General features: G+C 56.1%; 1 protein-coding gene across 1 annotated transcript in view; it reads left to right on the forward strand.

Annotated features, from left to right (window-relative positions):
• The first annotated feature begins 639 nt into the window (after window positions 1–639).
• KIAA1644 (KIAA1644 ortholog) overlaps window positions 640–19,231 on the forward strand; it is a 46,779-nt gene continuing 28,187 nt past the window's right edge. The window contains exons 1-3 of the mRNA XM_008592685.1: window positions 640–722; window positions 3,690–3,903; window positions 14,135–14,452. Coding sequence (XP_008590907.1) covers window positions 656–722; window positions 3,690–3,903; window positions 14,135–14,452 — 599 coding nt within the window. The 5' untranslated portion in view covers window positions 640–655. The remainder of the gene's footprint in view (window positions 723–3,689; window positions 3,904–14,134; window positions 14,453–19,231) is intronic.

Here is a 19,231-nt window from a genome sequence, read left to right on the forward strand (position 1 = left end):
CACGGGCACTCGGGTGCACCTGCCTTTTGGCTGTTGGGACAGGCTGCTGCGCACGTGGCGCACGGACCCGCTGGAGCCCTGCTGGCAGTTCTTCAGGGCGCGGGGCGTGCACCCAGAAGCCTCCCAGCACTTTCACCCTTCGTGTGTTCAGTCTTCCTCGTGAGAGCACAAGCGGGGGAGGGGCAGCTTCTATTCAGCTCCATGGCGTTTCTAGTTAGTTCGCTCCTGTGTCCCTGGAAAGGTGCCCAGCTCGGTGCATACGTGTGGGGGCTTAATGGAGTCACCATCAGCACTGCGGCACGAGACCTGGGTCCCGCGAGCCCCCGCAGGTGGACGAGCCTTGTCTGAGTCCCCACCTGCGAACTGCAGCCCGCCACTTGTTTCCGCCACCTGAGCCGTTCATCCTCCTTTGATTAAGTCTCATTTCACTGTGAAAAGAAGAGGTGACAGTTGACTGGTGGGGGAAGGTCATTCATTCCAGAAGGAAATTGGATGGCGGCGTTGCCATCCCGCGCCACCCGGCCCGCTCCCCGCGCGTCACTGCCCTGCTCGCCGCTGCCCGCAATGCGCGGGTGTCAGGCCAGGCGGCCCACACCCGGCCTCTCCCGGCTCTCGTTAAACAGGCAGCTCTGGACGGATCAATGCAAGCCAAACGATGACCAGTTGTGGCCAGCAGTCCTTGAACGTGCTCACTGTCCTCTTCTCGTTGCTGTTTTCTGCAGGTAAAACCTGTGTGGACGCCCAGTGGGGAGGGGATGGCAGCCGGGGGCAGGTGGTCCCTTCCTGGGGTCAGTGCTGGCCCTTCTGGGGTTCTGGGAGCTGACAGGAGCCTGTCTTTGATTCCCTGGCCCACTGGTGTCCCCCTTGTGACAAGCTAATGTCGGCTGCTTTGCAGCGAGGACCCACTGTGCGCCACAGCCCTGCACGCTTGCTGCAGGAGCCCTGGGAGAAGCCCTGACCTGCATTCTGTCCCTCACCCTGCAAGGCAAAGTCAGCCATGTCACAGTGAGTCCATTCTACAGATGAGGAAGTGAGACTCAGAGAGGGAACTGACAAGCCTGAGACACACGGTGAGCCAGGCCCTGAGATTCCAGCCCAGGCAGCAACACACCAGGGCCGCCCTCCCGGCACCAGACCTGCCTCCTAGGCCATCCTGTGATCCCAGCTGGGGTCACAGATGGGCTCGCATTCTCCCGGTTACAAAGATGAGTACAAACCAAGTCCTCTGGCTTCTCCAAACCAGAGCTGGCCAAGTGGAGAAGTCCCCCTGTACTGGCAAGGGTCCAGCATGGCCCTTGGCTGTCTCTTACCTGGCCTGAGCAAAGTGCCTACTCTGTCTCTCTCCCTCTATCTCTCCCTCTATCTCTGCCTCTCTCTCTTTGTCTCTCTGTCTCTCTGTGTCATTCTCTGTCTCTGTCTCTGTCAGTCTCTCTCTCTTTGTCTCTCTCTCTGTCTCTCTGTCTCTGTCTGTCTCTCTCTGGCTCTGTCCCTCTCTGTCTCTGTCTCTCTGTCTCTCTGTCCCTCCTCATGCCCTCATGCTCGGGCAGAGCAGTTGACACAGGCCTAGTGGTTTCTGGCCCTCACCCTTTTGCTGGGGGCAAAGCTCAGAGGCAGGCCATGAAGGGGCCTGGGGGTGCTGGGCAGGGCTCCCATGATAGCAGGCCAAAGCCAAGCCGAGGCCAGGGGTCTGGGGCCTCCCATGCTCCCTCCCCAAGCCAGGAGCCTCCCATGTCTTGGCTCATCTGGTCCTCACTGCCCCTGGGAGGGAGGAACTATTCACCCATCCTGCAAATGGGGAAACCGAGGCCCAGGTCAGGCCACCTCCTTCATCTGCCTGTCCACACTGTCCCTTCCTTCCTTGGGTCCTGTAGTAGCCTCTTGGGCTGGTCGCAGGGCCTGAGCTAGTCTGACAAGCAAGACAGGTGTGCCTGGTCACTCCGCAGCTGCCCACAAGCTGAGTGTAAGCAGACCCAGACAGTGACCTGGGCAGCGGCCAGAACTGACTGCTGGCCTCTGCCCCCACCTCCAGTCTCCAGCACATCGTTCCTCCAGGCCAGGGGGTTCCAAATCTGAGCACACTGGCATCCCCTGGAAGGCCTGCTAAGACAGATTGGGGGTCCTGCCTCCGAGCTTCTGATTCAAAAGGGCTGTCGAGGAGCCTAAGAATCTGCATTTCTGACAAGACTCTCCCCCACCCCCAGGAGATGTCAGTGTGGCAGGTCACAGACCACACTTTGAGAACCACTGCTCTGAGCCTCTGTTTTCTTCTCTGTACAACGGGAATAAATGGGGTTAAGTGAGAAGGTGCATCTATCTGGGGCATACTCAGTAACCAAAGCATCCCCCTAGGGGGTCTTCCTGTTTCCCAAGGTTTAGGATAAGAAGGGGGCCTGGAGCGCTCCTCTGGCTCCCAAAAAGCTGTGACCTTTCTCTGCAATGGTCATGCCCATCCCCATGGAAGAGGGTGCTGTCCTTTGAGAAGGGACACAAAATTCCATGGAGGCTGCCCCGGGCAGCCTCAGCACCCTGGCGCGTGAGGGCCACCCGCCCACCTGCCAGCTCAGCCCAGCTGGGACTCCCCCCGGCAGCCCCAGGCAGGATCTGTGTGGGCTGCAGTCTAATAACCTCTCAGCAGACACAGAGCTTTCAACTAGCTGGAGGAGCTTTTGCAAAACTGGTGCCTTTGTGGTTGGAGAAATGTATTCAGCCAACGAAGCCCCTTTTCAGTGATACAAATTAGATACAGCGATCCCTTTTATGAAGACACTAATTAAGCCTGAGACAGCAGGCTCCAGGTTTTTTTCCATTGTTATATTTGCTCAGGCTTTCACTCCTGTTTATCACCATCGGCACGACTCATAAATACTGTCCTGGGTCTGCAGCGGCAGCAGCGGCTGAAGAGGGGGCTCCCTCCGTCAGCTGGGGGAGGGAGGGCCAGGGCCAGGGCAGCACTATCACCGTAAGGTGGGGGTAACGGAGGCAGGCCTTTGAGGACTTTGGGGTGTAGAACACCAGTTTAGTAGAAACCAAGGCATGGAGGGGCTGCCGTTTCTGACACAAGGGGGACATGGTTCTTGCAGTCCTGCTGCTCACACCCCAGGCCAGTCTGGGCTTGTCTGTGGCACCACGACCAGCCCACATGGGAGCAAAGTTATTAGAGCTAGCAGTGGAGGAGTAGAGAGGGCACGGACTCTGAATCCAGGCAGGCCTGGGCTTGATTCTAGTTCCACCACCACCTACCACTCAGGCAAGTCACTTTAGGCCTCTGAGCCTCAGTTTCCCCATTTATAAAGTGGAATCCCAAACCTGCCTGCTAAGGTGGCTGTGTGGATTCAATGAAGTAGACCTGTGGAGCACATAGTAGGTGCTCATTTAGTGTTGGTTTCCTACTTGAGTGCCTGCTGTGTGCTGAGCTGCTGCAGAGGATCCATATAGGGCTGAGATGCAGCCCTGCCCACCCTGAGTGTGAGGAACACAGAGAGTGGAACCAGGGATGTCATTGAGGGAGACCTGGGGGGTGACAGGAGCCCAGAGGAGGCTTCCTGGTAGAGACGAGGCTTGAACGGGACCTTGAAGCCTTCCCAGGGAGGGAGGGGGCCAGCAGGACCCTGAATAGGCTGGCTGGTCTCCACCCCTTGGCCCCCATGGACGGGGGAGGGCCCACTGAGCCTGGGGACTCTGTTTTCCAGTCTTGTCCGCACATTTCCGGGTCTGTGAGCCGTACACGGACCACAAAGGCCGCTATCACTTTGGCTTCCACTGCCCCCGGCTCTCGGACAACAAAACCTTCATCCTCTGTTGTCACCATAACAACACCGTCTTCAAATACTGCTGCAACGAGACCGAGTTCCAGGCGGTGATGCAGGCAAACCTCACGGCCGGCTCCGAGGGCTACATGCACAAGTAAGTTCCACGAGGGGGCCATAACCCGCCACCTCGGCCTCCATGGAGGCAAGATGCCTCCAAAAGACCCATCTTCTGGGGGAGGCCTTGGGTAACCACTACGAGGATGGGTGGGCCTGGAAGGAGTCTGGGAAAGTCTTCAGGGTTTCTGGCCTGATCCGCCCCCTGAACTTTAGTCTTCTCATCTGAGAAATGGGCACATAATACCCACCTCACAAGGCCACGGCAGAAGTTAAATGAGGTCAGGCATGTGGAAGGCTTTCAGGCATAGAAGGTATGCGGGCCTGGAACCCACTGGGCCCAAGTTCCTTCATTTGTCCATGAGTCATTCAGCAAATATTGATTGATAGTATTGATCAGAGATTGATTCCATGCAGCCCTTTTCCTTAAGGTGATTAAAACATATTGATATCAGGGTCCCGATGGAGGGGACCACAGGTGTGGAGAAGGAATTTGCCAGCAGAAAAGCAGTGGGAATATGCTAAGCAAAGGATGAAGGATAAAGACAGCGCCATTTCCTTTATTATGAGCAAAGCTGGCCATCTCTTCGCATGTCTGAGAGCTGCTGGTGCTTCTCCTGCTGTCTGCTAGCTGTTTGTTTCTTTTGCCATTTTTCTACTGACTTCTCTTCTTTTTCTTATTTATTTACAGGAACTCTTTATATATGTGGGAAATGTGATGAGTTGTAAATATTTTCTCAGTGTGTCTTTGATTCTGTGATGATTTCTCCTCATGCTTAATATTTATTTTTTTCCTTGTCCTCAAGGAGCTTCCTTTTTATTTTTCATTGTAACATAGTTGATTGCACATATTTGTGGAGTACAGCGTTGAACATCATCGCCAACTTTTAATTGTTATGTAATCACATTTTATCCCATTTTTTTTTTCTTTTATGGCTCTGGGCTTTGCATCATATTGAGAAAGGCTTTTCCTACGCTGAGGTCATTAAAAATCTCCTCACGTTTTCCTCTATTTCTTTTTTGTTGTAATTTTTTGCCTTTAAGTCTTTGACCTATAAGTTTGCTTTGAAATAGGAATCCAACTTTATTACTGTTTTTGGCAAATGGGTAGCCAGTTGTCCCAACGCCATTTATTGAATTATCCATCTTTTTTTTGACTGATGTGAAATGAAAACTTATACTGTAACCTGCTAAATTTGAATATTGGGGCAGATGGTGGACTTACGTGGATTTCACTGATCTGTGCATCCACGTGCGAGTGCCTCGCTGTGCTGACTACTCTGACTTTTCATGTGTCTTAACATCCCCTGCTCTGTTCTCCCTGGCTCTTTTGTTATATGAACTTTTAGAATTAGCTTGTGTAGTTCCCCTGGAAAAAAAAAAATTCAGTTAGCGTTTTTTACTAAGTTGATATTGAATTCATCTATTAATCCAAGGATTAATTTTCATTATGTTGGGTGTTCCTATTGAAGGATATGGATGTCTTCCCAATTCTTTCAGTTGATTCTATTAGGTTTCCAATTATGCTATTTGAAAACAATGATAATTTTATCTTTTTTCCAGTTTTCATGCCTCACTTCTTTTTCTTGTTCAATTGTGTTGGCTAATGCCTCTAAACCAGTCTTTAAAATTGTCAGGCATTCTTCCTGCCTTTAATGGGATGCTTCAGATAGTTTCCCAATAATCATGAGGCTGACTCTTGTGGATTTTTTTTTCATGGTAAGGAAAAATCTGTCTGCAAAGGGTGTTTGTTGAGTGACTGCTGAAGGGACTGACATCTCTGCTGGGAGGTGGCAGGGTGAGTCTGAGCCTCGATATCTCTGTCTGATGTTGAGGCTTGAAGGCTTTGCCACCATGCTGTACTTCCGCACGGGAAGTCGCCTCTCCCCTTTGGTCGGGCAGGAGCTTCAAACTCTTCGACTCTCATCCAAATCTCCCCTCCTCCCCCAGGCCAACTCCCCAGCCTTCCTTCCTCAAATGCACGGTGCTTCCCCTGAATATCTTGCCATCTGCTCAGGCCTTAGAATAATTCTGTGTGTGAAGTTGTTCGGCAAGCCCTTTCCATCACATCAGGGCTGGAATCAGGCCTGGAATTTGACCCAAACCTTTTATAAGACCGAGGGCTGATTCCCCAGGGGAGGAGGCTGGTGCCAGGACTGGGGTTAAGACCCCGAAGTGCTGCAGGTGCAGCTAAAAGCCAGACAGAGGCTTGGCAAACACTCAGACTTCTACAAGGTCTGGTATCCTCATTTTGAAGCCCACAGGTTTCTATAATTTGCACATTTACACAGGATTTCACATGGAATAATCCACCATCTCAGCACAAGGGGTCCTGGTTGCTGCTGATGGATAGTTGGGCACCAAAATAAATGCCTTCCCCTAAGTAGAAAGGGAATATTGAAGATCAGAAGTTTCACTGAAGTTCTTATTCTTTAACCTCAGAAAGTATTTATGGAGCGTGCAATATAGGTGAGGCTCTGTGCTCAGCTCTGTCCTCCTGCTGACACTGAGATCACCCAGCAGCCCATCCTTAGCCATCTTACGTGTGAGGAGGTGACGCACGGGGCAGAGTAACTCGCCTGATAAGGGCAGCCTGTCAGTGGTGCAGCAAAGAGCCAGCCGGGTGGTCTGGAAGTCGCTCTAGGAATTCTGGAGCTTCCACCACTGGGGGCAAATTCAAGTGGGGAGAGGCCCCGGAACAGGGATTCCCTGCACAGCACCACTGACATTTGGGCCAGTCACGCTTTGGGGTAGGGGCCACCCTGTGCATTGCAGCACGTTTAGCAGCATCCCCGGCCTCTGCCCACTAGATGCCAGTAACACCTCCTCCCCACCACTCTGGTGTCAACCAACAATGTCTCCTGACATTGCCAAGTGTGGGGGGCCCAGAATCACCCCCAGTTGAGAACTGCTGCCCTAGAGACAGTACTTCCCTGTAATCTTCCAGTGGTCTTTGCACCCCCTCCCCTTCTCCTAGATGTGGTTACAGAGGCTGCTGGTCACGCAGGGAGGACTCGGCTCCTGCTGCTCTCCCAGGCCTTCCCTGTTATCTCGTGGAGAGGGGCACAGTGCACCCAGAGTGTTTAAGAAGGTGGGTCCAGAGAAAAGGGCCCTTCTGGGCAGAGTTCACGGAGTAGGCAGTGCTAGAGGAACTGGGAGAGAGACACCAGTAGGGAAGGGGGCACCTCAGGCTGGTGGGGATGGAGGTGCACGGGCTTTCTCCTGCGGGCAGCTGGGGCCCTGCAGGCTTTCAGCTCCTTTGTGCTGCAAGGATAGTGTAGGAGATGAGGCCCCAAAGGACCCAGGGCAGCCACAGAAGCAGTGATGGCCACTCAGGCAGGAGCTGGGCCCCTCTGAGGGGAGACCCAGAGCTCAAATCAAGGGCCGTGGATGCTCCCCTAAGCCCAGGGAGCTGGAGCAGGGCCCAGCGTCCAGGTGGGGCCAGTGGTAGGGAGGGGATGCTCAAGATGAGCTCCCAGGGAGCGGAAGGCAGGGCTGACGTCCCAGGGCCCGCCATAGGATTGGTCACTTAGCAGGCTAGGATGGGACCTGTATATGCCAGGGAACCTGGACAGAGTCCACCTGTGTGACTGCCCTGCCCTTTGGGGCTCTGACTGCACAGTAATCACAGGCCCCCCTGAGCAGTACATCTATGGGGTCTCATTAATTCTCAGAGCTACTCTGAGAGTAGGAAGGAAGGAATGGGACACAGGCTGGAGAAGTCACCTGTTCCAGGGCACATGGTGACAACTAAGGTCAAGACCAAGGGACACTGGGACCCTTGTTCTGCCACCACCAATACCCCTCCCCTCTGGGTGGATCTAGAAAGCCAGGGCTCCTCTGATGCTAGGGACTGTGCCAGGTCTCAGCAAGGAGGCCAGATGTGCCCATATCCCAGACAGGTCAGCGCCTGCTGGCGGCCCCTCTAGATCGAGCAGGCCAGCCGTGACCCCCAGAAGGGGCTTATGAAGATACTCAGGTCAGCTGGCAGCACAGGCTCCACCCCACACCCCCACCGGCACATCAGCCCGGGAAAACGAGAGCGCTTCTGATGACTTGTTTATTTGTGTTTTTCTGGAGGAACAGAATGTTTTGTTTTGGTTCTGGCTGCCTGGCAGAAAGGCGGGCAGGCAGAGCGGGAGGAAACAGCCTCGCCAAGCCCACCGCCACAGCGAGATGCCCACTTCCAGCCACGCAGGCAGCAGGTAGAGCTGGGGACAGGGCAGGGCAGAGAGGCCGCAGCGGTGAGCAGAAGGGTCCTGCATCCCTCCCGTGCCAGGCCGGCCCTGCGCAGCCCACAGGGGAGTCCTCAGCAGGGCACGGGCATTCCCTCCTCGGGCAGACGGGCTGCAGGGTAGGGTGGGGCGGGGGGCCCAGGGAGACAGGACAGTGCATTCAAGGTCTCAGTACATGAAGCGGAGGAACCACTGTTCTAGCCTTGGCCATACGTGACACCTCTGTCCCCAAAGGCATCCTTTCTCCCCTGTGGCCAACATGTGGCCTCAGTGCCCTCAGCTTCCTCTACATGGGGCCTGTCCTGCAGCCAGGCCTCTCGTCACTCCATTGCTTGCTTCAGGCTCTGAATCCAACCCTGGTGTCAGGGCAGAAGTTTTCCATCTGTCTTGTCTGTGGCTCACCCCCCACCAAGCCCTGTTAGGCACAAAACTTAATGACCCCGTCCTCCTCATGAAGACTTGAGAGGTGCTGGGATCCTCGTGTTTCCTAACCGAACACACTCCCCCAGGCCAGGGGAAGGGACACACGCGGACATACCCCATACTCACAGACTCCCATGCTGGCCCGCACTGGCTCCCCCATCCACGTAGAACTGTCATCTACGAAAGAGGGTCCCGCTAACCCCATGCACCAGGGCTGAGGCTCAGAGAGGGTGAAAACTTGCCTGTGGCCACACAGCACACGGGGACACAGCAGGGTTTGGGGCAGCTGTATCGCTCACCCGGGGCTCAGGTATCGAGCACCCCCACAGTCCCTGGGGCTTGAGACACAGGCTTACGTCTGGCTCACCCTCCCAGTCCTTCTCAGACGCTTGTGGCAGTGGGTGTAGAGCATTCTGTGACCCTGGCCAGTGAAGGAGTCCCCATCCTCGCAGGACGTCCCCAGGGAGGAGGGAGAAGAGGGACGGTGAATCTATGTGCATGGTGGCTCCTAAGCTCCAGCTCAGAAGTGGCTGCTGCGGCCCTTTTGTTCGTGTTTCGCTGGCAAAAGCACATTGCGTGGCCATGCCTGTGACCAGTGGGGTGGGAAGAGCAGGGACTGGCCCCGTTGGGAAGGCCTCCGGGCAGGGGCGGTGAGTGTCCGGATGGCACTAGATCTGCTTCATTAGGTTTATCTGGGCCCAAAGCCCACGCTCCACCACTGCACTGGACAACCTCAATCCTGCTGTGTGACCTTGGGCACGGCACTTTGCCTCTCTGGGCCTATACCTACTGGGCATTCCCTTTATGTCTCAGTCACACGAGCCAGCACTCGCTGGGTCCCTTCTCTTTCCATCACCATGAAGTAAAGAGCAGAGTTTTCTCCACTTCACAGACGAGGAAACCAAAGCTCAGTTTCCCCAGAAAACGCAGCCCTGGCTTCGTGAGCCCGCCCACCCTTGGTCACCAGGGTCATCCACCTTGTCCCACTGACCCGAGGCCACTCCTGCAAGTGGGCTCAATACTCCCAGTTTTCAGAGAGGTCGGTGGAGGGGCCATCAGCCGTCTCCCGGCCAGGCCCGGCAGCCAGGAGCCCTGTAGTGGGTGTCTCTTTCTGATGATGGCATTGGGAACTCGCCTCCTCTGTCCTTTGCTGTGACTTCCTGCTGGGGTGGAGACGGGGATTTCCATCTCCCAGCCCTGGCTGCAGCTACTCTGCCTGCTGATGGGTCTGCTCCTGGCCCCAGGAAGATACTTAGTGAGATTCTCCATCAGAGAAGTTTGTGCTTATTGCTTGGGGAACACCAAAAGAATTGAATCCGTACATATCCCAAAATACATGGAAAAATTTGTATCTGTGGCTCTGGCTGGCTTCACATCTTGCCCTGTAAAACAGCTTCAATTTTTTATCTTCTTCCATCTACAACACACACACACACACACACACACACAGACCCCTGCATCTGGATGGAATCAATTTTCAGATCACATACTTTAAATTAGATTTTAAAAAAAACTTTTTAAACTGAGTCCTCCAGCTGACTGGCCATGGGAAGGGCAGGCATGGAGGCAGGAGAGCTGCCTGGGGACAGTGTCCATGGCCACCTCCAGGGTGGCTCCTCAGCAGTGCAGTGAGAGTCGGTGAAGGCAGCACCTCCTGCAGACAGGTCCCTCCCTTCTCTAGCAGCAAGGGTGACTGGAGGGCAGCGGGTCCCGTGTGTGCTGCAGGCCCGGGAGTACATGTGCACACAATGACATGACACACTGAGATGCAGGTGCTCGAAGGAGGGAGAGCTGGATCGTCCTCCACTCCTGGTAGGGGATGAGCCAGGACAGGTGGGCATGCCTAGCAGATGCAGGAAAATCCCTCTCTGGCAGCTGTCTTAGACTTGACCTTGGAATTTTCCCAAGATTCAGCACACTCTGAGGTCAGATGGACCTGGGTTCAAATCCCAGCATTGCTACTTATCAACTGTGTAGCTTTGGGCAAGTGACTTTGCCTCTCTGGGCTTCATGTCTTCATTGGCAGAATGAGGATACTAACTTCTCAGTCAGGGCTTCAGTAACATTATTAGATTAGCAGCCCCGTGCTGGGCACACAAAGACAAGTTGGACCCCAGCCACGTGCTCAAGGACTTCCCAATCCCAAGAGGCAGACAGCCTTACAAAACAGAAAAAAACAACTGTGTTCTGGGAAACCCACGGGCTTTGGGAGGCCAGGGGACGGGTTGGACCTGACACCAGGCATCAAGGAAGGCTTCCTGGAGGAGGCGCTAACTGAGCTAGGATAATGGGGGCAGGGCCAGCAGGGTGCACAGAAGATAGGGAGCAGCGTGCACAAAGGCCTGGGGGCAGGAGCGCCATCAAGCTGGAGGCAGCTTGTCTACTCTGAGAATGTGGCTGGCACTGATCCATGGCAGTGTGGTGCAGTGGTTGGGAATGCACACTTTCGAGCTCAACTGCTGAGTTCTAATTCTGGTTCTGCCTCTTAATGGCTATGAGATCTTAGACAAGTCTCTTAATTCCTCTGAGCCTCAATTTTCCATTTGTAGAACAGGGATGATGATGATAATATTTCTTTCCATGGTTGCTGAGAGCGTTACATGGGCTAATGTGTAAAGCAGGAGAATTAGCATCAGCTGTTACTTCTATTGTGTCTTAGTTCCCGTGGTTCAAGGCCAGCCTGTGGCCCGGCCACCACCCCCAGCTGTGTCACAGATTCCCTTTTGATGGCCAGCACCTGCAAAAAGCTGCCCCGTCTCCCCCTGCCCGCTCCACCTCCCTCGCCCCTGAGGCTGCTTCAATGGGAACCACCGAGGAAAGGCCTGGCGCTCAGAGCAAGTCTGTGGGGGCTACAGGAAAGAGGATGCTGGGAAAGCAGGAGGGCCTGCGGCTGGGGCCAGGCCTGCCTCCTCTGTCCGTGTGGACATCTTCCCCAGGACTCCTGCCCCAGCATGCTGGATTGGGCTGCTGGCTGGCCTCTTTTCCCTGGCAGGAATTCCACGTCCAGATGCCTCCAGGCAAAGCTAGTGTCCCCTTAAAGTAAGGCAGCTCAGAGCCTGGCTGTCAGTCTTTCACACCTTAGCATAAGCAAGGCTGCAGGCGTCATGCAGGTGGTGGCTGGGGGGTGGGGCCACAGGAGGGAGCAAGGGCTGCAGTGATGTGCAATTGTCCAGTCACTCACTCCTCAAGCAGATACTAGGCCCTGAGCACCTGCCCCGTGGCTGCTCCATATTAAGTTCTCAGGACACGTAGAGGCCCCCCTCACTAGGGGCCCCCAGGCTCCCAGGCTGAGTCTTCAGGCCAAGAACTGGGCTAAGTGAGGGGAGGGAGGGCATTCCGGGTAGAGAGCAAAGTGAGCTGCCTTGGCCCTGGGCCTGGCGCCGGTAGGGGCTGGAGGAGTCCACGGGGAGCAGCCCCCGTCTTGCTGCAGAGGCCATGGCTGGAGCCAGGGCTGAACCAAGACTGGGAAGAGCCAGAGCCCGGGAGCAGAGACTGGGAGAGGTCATCTCCTCCAGGCCCAGAGACAGGCAGAGCTGGGACAGACAGAGGCTGAGAGCTGAGACATGGTCATCTCCTCCAGGCCCGGAGACAGGCAGAGCTGGGACAGACAGAGGCTGAGAGCTGAGACATGGTCATCTCCTCCAGGCCCGGAGACAGGCAGAGCTGGGACAGACAGAGCCCAGGAGCAGAGACTGGGAGAGGTCATCTCCTCCAGGCCCGGAGACAGGCAGAGCTGGGACAGACAGAGGCTGAGAGCTGAGACATGGTCATCTCCTCTAGGCCCAGAGACAGGCAGAGCTGGGACAGACAGAGGCTGAGAGCTGAGACATGGTCATCTCCTCCAGGCCCGGAGACAGGCAGAGCTGGGACAGACAGAGGCTGAGAGCTGAGACATGGTCATCTCCTCCAGGCCCGGAGACAGGCAGAGCTGGGACAGACAGAGGCTGAGAGCTGAGACATGGTCATCTCCTCCAGGCCCGGAGACAGGCAGGAGTCCTCCCAGGCCACACAGCAAAGCCGGGATAAGGAGGAACCACAACCGGGTCTCCAGGCTCCAGATTGGCACCTGCCCCCAGCCTCAGATGGGGTCTGAGGGACCTACTGTACCTGAGGAGCCCTGTCTGGGCAACAGCCGGGGCAGATTCCTCCCTGGAGGAGGTGTGTGCAGGCTGGACACTGGCCTGCTCCTCAGGCCTGACAGTGCTCCTGCCCGACACCCGCTGGTGCACACCCACCGGAACAGATGCCTGAGGCAGGGAGCACATGGAGGCGGCATCGAGTGATTAATAAACTGGTACCTTTACATGGCCGCAGTTCCTGGCGAGGACTGTTTGGAGCTCACAGCCCCAGCTGCAGTGGCAAGCTCGGGTCACAGCCCACCCTGGGCACACGGTTGAGGGGACTCAGACCCCAGCCTAGCTGGGGAGAGGAACAGGCACACCCGGGTGCTGGGGGCTGGGTTCAAGGGACACTGAGAGCTATGGGCCAGAGGAGGAGCTTGCCCCAGCCATGCAGGAGGAGCAGGTGTCTGGAAGGCTTCCTGGGGAAGGAGGCGGGGCAATGGCGAGGGCCAGTGTGGGGGTGGCCAGCATGCTCTTCTGTGAAGAGCCAGTGGCCAGAATGGGAACATTTGCAGCTCAAAACCCTCTAGGGGCTTTTGACACTTCTGTTTGGGGAGGAAAGAGCAGCCCTCAGTGGGGAGATGCTGGGTGAATGAATAAGAGAAATGATGTTGGGGGCTCTGAGAACCCCAGCTGTGCACAGTCTGAGTGAAGGGGACCCCTGGGGGAGGGGAGCAGAGGAGAGAAGAGGGTCTGGAAAACAGATGGCTGGTGCAACGGAGGGGACCAGTGACAGCTGAGGTGTGGGAGGGCAGCTGAGCTGATGCCCTGCTTCCTGGGCTTCTGAGAAGAAAATTCTGAGAGAGAGAGAGAGAGAGAGAGACAGACAGACAGAGAAGCAGGGCAGTCTGGAAAGTCTGGAAGGGAGCTGGCCCTGGCGGGGGAGCACCATCTGGGTTCCGGGCAGTGTGTGAGGTGCCCAGTGCAGACGCTGGTGGGCAGGGGCTTATGGCTCTGGTCCTTGGGTTGGTTTGTTCTAGGACAACAGGCCCCCTGCATTTGCCCTGAGGAGGAGCTCGCAGGAGGTCAGGGGATCAGGGATAGAGTGAAAGCATCCAGGTGGCAGGAACAGCATAAGCAAAGGCCTAGAGGGTGGGCAAGTGGGGGGCGCCCATGGGAGACAGCTGGCAGGTCAAAGTGCAGGGGGGAGGCATGGGATGAAAGAGGGGCTGCCACATCATGGGAGCCTGGATGCCTGGCTCAGAATTCCTTCCAAAGCACCTAACAGTGTGAGACCCTCGGGGATCCCAGCCTGAGGACTCGGGTGGGGTCCTGGGGAGATGCTCAGGCAGGACAGGGCACAGGGCAGTGGATTCCAGGGAAGGAGGCCAGCAGGGCAGGCGCAGGACAGGGGCCAGTCTCCCACCCCCCAGAGAAGCTCGTCACCCCTCCTTTCTGGAACCCCACAGTAGCCCCTGAACTGTGTTGTCTGATCAGCCCCACCGATGGGGTCTCTGTCCTCTGCTTGCTCAGTGTCTCTGTCTTTCCCCAGCAACTACACTGCCTTGCTGGGCGTGTGGATCTACGGCTTCTTCGTGCTGATGCTGCTGGTTCTGGATCTTCTGTACTACTCGGCCATGAACTACGACGTTTGCAAGGTTTACCTGGCACGGTGGGGCATCCATGGACGGTGGATGAAACAGGACCCCCGGCGGTGGGGGAACCCTGCTCGGGCCCCTCGACCGGGGCAGCTGGCCCCACAGCCCCAGCCTCCCCCAGGCCCCCTGCCGCAAGCCCCCCAGGCTGTGCACACGCTGCAGGGAGACACCCACAGCCCACCACTGATGACCTTCCAGAGTTCGTCTGCCTGGTGAGTGGTGGCGATCAAGGCCCAGGCCAATTTGGGTCACTTGTCTTTGGCGAGATTGGAAAATATTTGATCATTATTGCTGCTGTATTTGGCTCGCCAGTTCCCTGATGATTTGCCCATCTTACTGTTTGCCAAGAAGGATTTGAAGCTGCTCATGGTAGCATGTGCGTGCCTGGGCAGGAAAGTCAAAATGAGAAGTGGAAACACAGCTTAGAAGCAAAGCTTGCAAGCTCTTTGCACTTAGAACTCAGCGTGAGTTATTACCACTGAACGTTAAATAGGCTTTTGTGTTTCCTGGCTGCCAAGGCAAAAGGGGAAATTAGATGGCCTTCCACGTTTTTAGAGTCGGTCAAAGGAAGTAAATCAGTCTGTCCAGGACTAGAGGAGAAGATTTTTCAGCATGAGGTTAGAAAATAAACAGATTACTTGGTTCCTTACCTTTACATACCTTGAGTCCCATAAGGGCATCTGAGATGAGTTGGATGGCTGTTCAGTGACGGCACAGGTTCGAAAGGGAAGGAGGCTGGAAAGGGAGGTGGGATCTCAGAGGCTTGGCCCTGCTGGGTGGCTGCTCCAGAAAAGCCCAGTTACCCTGCCCAAGGGGTGCGTTCAGATCTGGCCTCATCTACTGCAGCTCCCATTTCTGGGGTGGGGGTGGGGCATGACCTAACCCCAGGTGGCCCTGGCAGCGCGGCACCAGAGTTGGATGGAGAGGGGAGGGTCTGTGCATTTTGGAACAGGAACCCACTGTGAGGCTGGTCAGCACTGAGAATGGGAGCCAGACTGAGTAGATTCCCAAGTCACTGGGTTGAGTGTAAGGTTTAGACACTCTGTGGCACTGAGCTGCAGTCAAGGCACATCATCCCATGACATCACAATGCCCAGCCCGGGCTTCAAGCTCCATCCCAGAGACCCTGCTGGTGGGGTGCACAAGCACAGTGACCACTGGGGTCAAGTCTATGAGCTTTGTAGGTAGTGTGACCTGGGTTCAGGTTCCAGCTCTGCCATTTACCAGCTCCTTGACTTTGGGCATGTTACGAGTGCCCCCCTCTCCTGGGATTGTCCTGAGGATTAAATTAAGCATCTGGCACATAGCATGTGCTCAGTTAACTTTTGCCACCTCCTCTCTGGAGGTGCAACCGAGCTAGTTCATGATCACTTAACAGTTAACAGTTAGTAAACTTTTCAGTAATGAATGACGTCAATAATTAATAAGATCTACTTATATCAGCCTGGGCTTATTGATTAAATAATTGCCCCATCCATTATGCAAAAGGCAAAGACATGGCCCTGCTTGTCTTGACAAGTGATGACTGAGCAGGTCCCCTGGGCAAGGCCAGTGCCAGGCTCCTGGGGATGCAGAGGCGATGGGTGGGGGAGAGGGTCAGTCCCCACCCCTTCAAGGGTGGGGAGGTGAGACATAGACCCACAGCAAAGCTACAGACAGTGAAACATCTGTTGGCCAGACCCAATTGGAGGAGGGGGTGCTCCTGAAATGTGGATTTCTTGCAGCAGACAGTCCTGGGGTGTTTGTCAGTCTGAAGATCTAGTTTCCTGACCAAGAATCTCTGCAGGTGATGCCTGTAGGTACCACAGTTTGGAAACCACTTGAAAATGTCTTTATGAGTAGTCAGGCTTTTTTGAGAGCTGAGAATCTACCATTTAAACAACGACTCCCCCCGTTCCCTGCGCACTTCTCTTTCGCGTGCGCCTGCCTCCCGTGCCCTGGCCGGGAGGATAGTGGAGGTTGCCAGCATCTTGCATGTAGAACCTGGGGGCAGCTGGCCTGCCCTGAGCAGGCCGGGCGCGCTCTACCTCGCGAGTCACCGTCTGTTCCGACAGCGCTCCGGCCTCACCCTTGCTCTGAGCCTTTGCCTGCCTCTGCAGCCTCCCTGCTGTCCACATTGCTTTCCACCAACAAGCACATATTGTGGGCCTGCTGTGTGCGAGGCACTGTGCTATGCCATCGGGAGACAGAGTTCAAGGACATCAGCTGTAGAGAGGGAAAGAGTTTGCCAAGCTTGCTGGGCTTGTGCACAAAGCCTGAATTCGTAATATCTGAATGACGTGTGGAGCCCCAAGTTACATGGGAGGCATTTAACGGTGGAACGCAGTAGCTCTTTGTGTCCTTCCTGATTCTCAAGTGTGAGGGTTTGGGAGGTGTTCTCATAACCATGTGAGCATTTGTTCAAAAAGCGACCATCAAAAACCTACGAGGGGGCCGGCCCGTGGCTCACTTGGGAGAGCGTGGTGCTGACAACACCAAGGCCACGGGTTCGGATCCTATATAGGGATGGCCGGTTGGCTCACTTGGGAGAGCGTGTTGCTGACAACACCAAGTCAAGGGTTAAGATCCCCTTACCAGTCATCTTTAAAAAAAAAAAAGAAACCTGCAAGGATGTGATGCAGAATAAGTTCACTGGCTGGATTCACATGGCACCTTCCTGTCGACTTCGGGCAAGGGGCTTCCTTTTCGGGCTTCAGTTTTGCCAACTGAGGAAGCAAGGGGAGAGGAAGGTGGGCTTGGAGAGCCAGGCAGACCCCACTTCTCTGCCATTCCAGGGTCCTCCTCGGGGGGGCCTTGAGGAGCTGTGGGACACAGGACATTCCCATAACCACGGCCAAGGCTTCTGACTGTGACCCCACGTGGCCCGGCCTCAGTGTGGTGTCACAGTCGACAGAACCACTCGGCAAATGGTCATCACCAGCACTTCACAGCCTACTCGGTTGTGTCGGGAAGTGTCCCAGCAAGGCACCTGCGGCCAGGGATGTCCTTTAATTCTCATCAAACAACTTGAAAGGCTTCTCTTCCCCGCATGCCCATGTCAGGAGCCTCCTGCTGACCAAGGTGTTCCCCAAATGTCTCTCACTGTCTGCTACCGTCTCTAGAGCTCTCTTCTGAGCCCAGCTCTGCGGCTTCTCTCTCTTGCTTCTCTCCCCCTGCCCCAGCTCTTTATTTTGTGGATGAGCCCACCTGCTCCAGCTCCTAGAGGCCCACCACCCAGTTTCTCCTGCCCCAGCTGGGGGAACAGGGGAGGGAGAGGGCTGCAGACGCACGCTCCCCGCTGTGTTCCTGGACTCTCTGCGTTAGGTTCGGCTGCCTCAGGGGAGGCTGAGTGAGAGCCAAGCAGTGGGTCAAAGATGTCTCCAGGAGAAACTGAGGCAGGAGGCCAGTTCGCCAGCTGGACAGGGTAGGGAGGTGGTGCAACAGCAGTAGGGTCAGCTGTGCCAGGGGGCAGGGCTACCCCAAGTCCCCAGGACGCTCCTGTCCTTGGCTGCAGCAGGGGTTAGTATAGGCACCTGGAGGCGGAGGCCTAAGGACTGCTGCAGACGCCCCTCTCCAGGCCGCCCACCTTGGGAGGGCCTGGCAGGGAGCAGATGCTGGAGCTGGGGAGGCAGAGAGGGGGACGTGGCAGACCGCTGGGGTCAGCCAGCTCGGCCTCTCATCAGAAACCCCTGGGGCTGGTTGGGTGAGGGGGCGAGGAAGCCCCTAAGCGGCTGCTTAAACAGCACTATGAAGGACCCTGGGGGCAGTGGCGCATCCTCGCGCAGTCCGCGCCTCTTGGTCCCGGCAGACACACACTCCATCAATCTCCATCACGGGAAATGTGATTTCCCCGCCGGCCGCGAGGCAGCCAGGCGCCAAATCGCATCACATGCAGATGGGGCCGTGCACGTCACCCCCCTGTCCCCCGCCCCGTCGGATTTCACCGAAACGGAGCTGACTGGAGGGTCAGGGGATCCGATGAAGACGAAGCGTGGCTGCCTTTATTTAATTTCACAGGGAAGTAGTGGGGCTTTTTCCTTCATTTAGCAGATAATGAACTCAGACTGCGAAGTTTCCTGCTCAAATTCTCCAGACCCAGTGTCCTCTGGTGTCCGCCCCAGACTCCCCTGGCTCGTTCCCTTCTGAAAGTAGCCAGGACCACAATTGAGGGCTGGGAGCCCCGTGTGGCCAGCGGGCACCCAGCGACATGACACCCTGGCAACACAGTGCCCTTCTGCACTGAACAGTGCCCCCTTTGCACGCTGCAGGTTCCGGGTTTTCTCCCAAGCGTGGGGAGCCTCTGCGGCCACTGGGGCCCTACTTGCTCACTTCCACGCTCGGTTCCCAGTGTGGCCGGACTCAGGCAGTCCCCGGCTATGTGTCTGTCCTCCCCCGCCCTCCATCACCCAGCCAGGCCCGCAGTCGCCCAGCCAGGGCCAGGCCCGGCCCCCGCCGTGCTCCCTGGTCTTCGTTTTGCCCCAGCACCTTCCACCTGCTGAGAAACCCATCACTTAATCGTTTCTGATGCTGTGACATGCTGGTCCCCGCGGCCAGGACGCAAGCTTTGGGCAGAGATCCGGTGTGTGTCGTGTTCAAGGCCCAGCACATAGTAGGTGCTCAGCATATCCTGTTTGACTGACAGGGCACGAGTGTTAGCACAGATGGTCTCGGGGCAGGGTCTGGGCTGAGCTCACCTCTGTCACCTCAGCAGAGTAGTCCTGGGCCACCTCACACTGACCTCTCAGGTCTCATGACTTCACTGTCAGTGTCCACCCCACTGGCCATTGTTGGGAGAAAGGAGAAGACTGAGGGGGCGGCGTGGGGAGCTGCCTGTGCCCTCCGAGGTCAGCGCGGCTGGAGGGCTGGCGCTCTGGCCGCTGTGCTGTTGTGCATCCAGGGGAACGAGCGGTGGCTCACATCACGCACCCAACTGGCTTTGAGCCCCAGCTCTGCTCTGCACAACCTGCCTGACCCTGAGCCCACCGTGTTTGAGCCTGTTTCTTCATCTGTAA

The sequence above is a fragment of the Galeopterus variegatus genome, unplaced genomic scaffold (assembly GCF_000696425.1).
Source record: "Galeopterus variegatus unplaced genomic scaffold, G_variegatus-3.0.2 Scaffold8189, whole genome shotgun sequence".
In the NCBI taxonomy this organism is placed as follows: Eukaryota; Metazoa; Chordata; class Mammalia; order Dermoptera; family Cynocephalidae; genus Galeopterus; species Galeopterus variegatus.